This window comes from Pleurodeles waltl, chromosome 9, assembly GCF_031143425.1.
Source record: "Pleurodeles waltl isolate 20211129_DDA chromosome 9, aPleWal1.hap1.20221129, whole genome shotgun sequence".
In the NCBI taxonomy this organism is placed as follows: Eukaryota; Metazoa; Chordata; class Amphibia; order Caudata; family Salamandridae; genus Pleurodeles; species Pleurodeles waltl.
Window position 1 is genome coordinate 943,104,196 of NC_090448.1, and position 5,861 is coordinate 943,110,056.

General features: G+C 44.0%; 1 protein-coding gene across 1 annotated transcript; it reads right to left on the reverse strand.

Moving 5' to 3' along the window:
• Positions 1 to 427: 427 nt before the first annotated feature.
• LOC138260141 (uncharacterized) lies at positions 428 to 5,160 on the reverse strand. Its single transcript, XM_069208340.1, has 2 exons — positions 2,643 to 5,160; positions 428 to 2,116 (listed from the first exon to the last, which is right to left on the reverse strand). The coding sequence occupies exons 1-2, from the start codon at positions 3,773 to 3,775 to the stop codon at positions 2,005 to 2,007; spliced, it is 1,245 nt and encodes a 414-aa protein (XP_069064441.1). The 5' UTR covers positions 3,776 to 5,160; the 3' UTR covers positions 428 to 2,004.
• Between the last annotated feature and the right edge of the window lie 701 nt (positions 5,161 to 5,861).

A 5,861-nucleotide genomic window follows, 5' to 3' on the forward strand; every position in this document is an offset into this window, starting at 1 on the left:
CCCACTGCTGCATCCTGGGGAGTGCAAAGCCACAGTCTCTCAAGTGGATAACAGTCTCCACTGGTTCTGGAGGGGGCATGGTGCCCAGAGTGCTTCATCCTGCTAAGGACAGAGTTAGTGGATGTATCTCCCCACTGGTTCTGGAGGGGGCATGGTACCCAGAGTGCTTCATCCTGCTAAGGGCAGAGGTAGTGGATGTATCTCTCCACTGGTTCTGGAGGGGGCATGGTGCCCAGAGTGCTTCATCCTGCTAAGGCCAGAGGTAGTGGATGGATCTCTCCACTGGTTCTGGAGGGGGCATGGTGCCCAGAGTTCTTCATTCTGCCCGTGACGGACTCAGTAGCGTCAGTGCCCTTGGCGCTCATGGGTGTAGTGCTTTCCTCTTATTTTAGTTTCTAAGCACTAACATAACACAACAGAAATGCACTTCTGAGGTCAAAGAAGACTTTTATTGTTATTTTATTCTTCCCCAACCACAATGTTTATGAATGAATGACGAATTAGTAGCTTTCAAGTCCGCGTTAATCAAACAAAATATATCAGTTTGCAATATACACAGCAGGTTATATTTATAAGATATTGTATGCAAAGCAAAACAAATACTTCACCGTGTGGGAACTATTCACAGCTTCATCTTTCTAAGGTCTGCAAGCTGAGGACCCCTGTCAACCGCGAGAAAGAGAGATTCATCTACCCACACGGGATTGCTGGCAGCCTGCGCCAAGCTCCAGCACGAGGTCCGGCAGATTCGAATCTGACTCTCTGCAGCCTGTTACATTCGTTACAAAGGTGTGCCCCCTCCTCTCAGACCTGGGAAACTGAGCAAGCCTTTTGGAGACTGGCCAGGTCTCCAAGACTACTCCTGTTCCCAAGCTCAAGGGAAGAGAAACAACGCCCATGTACTCTCTCTTATCAGGTCTAGTCTACAGTGAGAGCAAAACATCTTGGTTCTCTGGTGCAAAAACACAGCTTGGAAAAATACAGAACTCCACGTTAAAGGCAATGGGCAGCTAACCTAAATATCAAATGCAATGTCATGTTAAAGGCAATAGGCAGCTAACCTAAATATCAAATGCAATGTCTAGTGTCATGTCAAAGCCAATAGGCATCTAAGCTGAATACAAAATACAATGTCTTATATCATGTCAAAGCCCATAGGCAGCTGAGCTGAATATAAAATGCAATGTATAATATCATGTCAAAGCCAATAGGCAGCGGAGCTGAATACAAAGTGTAAGCCAATAGGCAGTTAAGCTGAATACAAAGTGTAATATATGATATCATGTCAAAGCCAATAGGCAGAATATCTAATAGCATGTCAAAGTCAATAGGCAGAATACAGAATGTAATGGCTAGTGCAATGTCAAAGCCCATAGACGGCTCAACTGAATACAGAAAGTAATGGCTAATGCCATGTCAAAGCCAAAAGGCACAATACAGAATGTAATGACTAATGCAATGTCAAAGCCCATAGGCGGCTAAACTGAACAAAACATACCATGTGCTACTGGTGTACCTTGAGCAACTAATATGCGCAGTGGTGAAACACAAAGTCATTGGTCAAAACAAAACTTTATCAAATGGCAGGACATTCCGCCCTTTGACCAATGAATTTTTGTTTCACATATCTCATATTTCAAAAAAAAAAAAAAAAACATCAGCACAAAAAAAAACATTATGATCAAAGCAATCCCTGTAAAGCAATAGAAGTGAATTAACACATTGATCTCATAACCTTTCACATCAGATACATCTACATAGAAAAGACTGGGCACACATTTTTTTTTTTTCTCTGAATGAGTCTCTAATTCAACAGTGTTAGCAATTTGATGTGGCATGAGTTCTGCTCATGTAAAGAGGCACGGTCCACCTGAAAGGTTTTCTGGAAGGTAAGCAAAAGTCAGAGTTCCAAACGAGAGGCAAAAAAAAAAAAAAACACAGCAAACAAGTTGAACTTGAACTGAAGGCGCAGTTTGCGCAAAATGGATCCATGGTGCTGGCACTTTACTCAGCCAGGTTCAGGTTGGGGATTCGGTCCCTTCCCCGACCCCACACGCACACACCGGAAGGGGGACCACACAGCGCACTCAGGGACAGTGGCGAAACGTGGTTGGATCTGCAAAAGAAACAAGTATGACTTTTCTTGCAAATAACATTTTTCATTTAAACTGCACCCTTCCTCTTTCTTTCCCTGTTTTATAATCAGCAGGACGTTTTTGGGGCCCTTTGTTATATTTTCTGCAGGTTCTGGAGGGTCACTTGGGGCTTCAGCCCACACATCAGCACTGAGGTTTTTATCTGCTGCGCCACAGCTTCCTTTTTCTTGCACTGTCAGAAGGGCTGGTGCAGACTCATTCTTTACCAAACCTCCATTCACTGCACTTTTGTCAATTTGGGCCATTCTGTCTCCAATTTGTATGAATGAATCAGATTCTTTTCTAGGTATCAGCATAATTTCGATTTTTCCTTGGTAATTTGCAGCAATCACTCTCCCTAAAACCTGATCAATTTGCCATTTCTGTTCTGGTAACTTTCCTCTCCCCAACTGCTCTGTGACTGCTTGCATGACAGATTGCTTTTGTGCGTGCCTCACAGTTTTTATCAAATCTAGGGGAATGTGCATCTCTCTCATCTCTGCCCACCTGTAAGTGGCCTTTTCACATTTCTGGGGCACCCACATAGCCATCCCCACTAAGGCAGAATTCTGGGTGAACACTTCTCTCTCTGCATTTTTCTCATTAACATCTGCAAGGTAATTGAACCAGTTAGGTGCTAAAACATTATCAAAGAACCAAAAATTAGCATAAAAATGACACATCTCACGTAGCTCTTGCTTTAAAATCTGACACACATTATACAACGCTGTTCCTTCTACTGTGCCAGAAAGCAACATTTCAGTCAATGAATCATTAGTAAAACAAACATGCTTTTTATCTTCAGTAGACACGAATTCAAATGGTGCACACAATTTCATTGATAATTCTTTTACCTGTGGTACTCTAGCCCTGTCTTGCAAGTACCAGATCCATTGTATGATTCTAGCTAGGGGCACTATTTTCTTTCCTTGTTCATGATTTAAATGTACATAAGTATTTCCTTCTTGCACTGCGCAGAAACCTAAAGTCTGCATTATTTCATTTGCCAAATCACAAGCGCGCAGCTGCATATTATTTTTCACAGTGACCATGTACAAAAGTGTTAGGATTTCTCTCAAATGAGGGCTATTCTTTTTCCAAAAATCAAACAAGCTAATGAAACTCGGGGTGTCTTGCTCTAAAATCCTTCGTTTTACTTGTGCATTTTGCAACGGTAACTCGTAAATCACATTCTGACTCTCCGTGTTATCAGTTAAGGAATGCATTTTGGCTGCCAAAAACCCTGGCTCACACGGAAACTCAATGCAGCTCGGAGCTGTCTTAACCCCCTCATTACTGGAATGGGACAAGAAAGATTCTTCATTTTTATAACTTTCAGCATTATTTTGAAATATTGTATCCTGGCTAATTTGCTCACGTAAATTCCTATTTTCATGTTCCAACTGCCTACATTTCTCCTGCATTTCTCTGTAAGCAGATAAAGGTATCCAGACCTTTCTGTCATCATTACTTCCAAAACACACTTTTTCTACATATATACAACGGGAATTATTTCTCAAAACAACATCAGGCATTTTAGCTACACATGCATTTTCTTCTGTAATTCCCCAAACAGAAAACAATTCACAGTTTTTCTTAGCACCATCAGGCAGTTCATCAACACATGTATTCTCAGACATGGTCTGCCGTGCTACTGTGATTCCCCAAACAGAAAACAATTTCTGTAATTCTCCAAACAACAAAAAACAATTACACTTTTAAAGTGTGCACTTAAAAATCTACTAACTCGTCAAACCCCTTCTTAATCACCTCTTAATGACCGACGCCCCACGACCTCTGGTACCAATTGTAGTGCTTTCCTCTTATTTTAGTTTCTAAGCACTAACATAACACAACAGAAATGCACTTCTGAGGTCAAAGAAGACTTTTATTGTTATTTTATTCTTCCCCAACCACAATGTTTATGAATGAATGACGAATTAGTAGCTTTCAAGTCCGCGTTAATCAAACAAAATATATCAGTTTGCAATATACACAGCAGGTTATATTTATAAGATATTGTATGCAAAGCAAAACAAATACTTCACCGTGTGGGAACTATTCACAGCTTCATCTTTCTAAGGTCTGCAAGCTGAGGACCCCTGTCAACCGCGAGAAAGAGAGATTCATCTACCCACACGGGATTGCTGGCAGCCTGCGCCAAGCTCCAGCACGAGGTCCGGCAGATTCGAATCTGACTCTCTGCAGCCTGTTACATTCGTTACAAAGGTGTGCCCCCTCCTCTCAGACCTGGGAAACTGAGCAAGCCTTTTGGAGACTGGCCAGGTCTCCAAGACTACTCCTGTTCCCAAGCTCAAGGGAAGAGAAACAACGCCCATGTACTCTCTCTTATCAGGTCTAGTCTACAGTGAGAGCAAAACATCTTGGTTCTCTGGTGCAAAAACACAGCTTGGAAAAATACAGAACTCCACGTTAAAGGCAATGGGCAGCTAACCTAAATATCAAATGCAATGTCATGTTAAAGGCAATAGGCAGCTAACCTAAATATCAAATGCAATGTCTAGTGTCATGTCAAAGCCAATAGGCATCTAAGCTGAATACAAAATACAATGTCTTATATCATGTCAAAGCCCATAGGCAGCTGAGCTGAATATAAAATGCAATGTATAATATCATGTCAAAGCCAATAGGCAGCGGAGCTGAATACAAAGTGTAAGCCAATAGGCAGTTAAGCTGAATACAAAGTGTAATATATGATATCATGTCAAAGCCAATAGGCAGAATATCTAATAGCATGTCAAAGTCAATAGGCAGAATACAGAATGTAATGGCTAGTGCAATGTCAAAGCCCATAGACGGCTCAACTGAATACAGAAAGTAATGGCTAATGCCATGTCAAAGCCAAAAGGCACAATACAGAATGTAATGACTAATGCAATGTCAAAGCCCATAGGCGGCTAAACTGAACAAAACATACCATGTGCTACTGGTGTACCTTGAGCAACTAATATGCGCAGTGGTGAAACACAAAGTCATTGGTCAAAACAAAACTTTATCAAATGGCAGGACAATGGGCCAGCGGTGCTTGAGGCGGCGGTTCCCTGTTCAGCGGTGCTTGAGACGGCTATGCCCTGTTCAGCGGTGCTTGAGGCGGTGGTGCCCTGTTCAGGGGTGCTTGAGGCGGCAGTTCCCTGTTCAGCGGTGCTTGAGACGGCGATGCCCTGTTCAGTGGTGCTTGAGGCAGCGGTGCCCTGCTCAGCGGTGCTTGAGGTGGCGGTGCCCTGTTCAGCGGTGCTTGAGGCGGCGGTGCCCTGTTCAGCGGTGCTTGATGCGGCGGTGCCCTGTTCAGCGGTGCCTGAGATGGTGGTTTCCATTGCAGGGACTCAGCTGCTGGCGGTCCTTCATGGCCCAGCGGGGTTTGTGCTGGCGGTGGCCTCATGGGCAGCTGGGCTTGTGCTGGCGGTGGCCTCCTGGGCAGCGGGGATGATGCTGGCGGGGTTTCCTGGGCAGCGGGGATGATGCTGGTGGTGGCCTCCTGGGCAGCGGGGATGATGGCGGTCTTCTCCGTCGTGCTGCTCTTCCCAGACTTGCCGGGTTTCTTGTGCCACTTCCCCAACTTGGAAGGTGTCACAGCTGACTCCACACTCCCACCGGGGCCCCTGGGAGCGGCTTTGGTGGCTGGAGTCTTCCCCCTCTGTGCTGCTTTACTCTTCAGAATATCAAAACTATGCACTTCAGGATATTTTAAGGCACAATGTAAAGCAA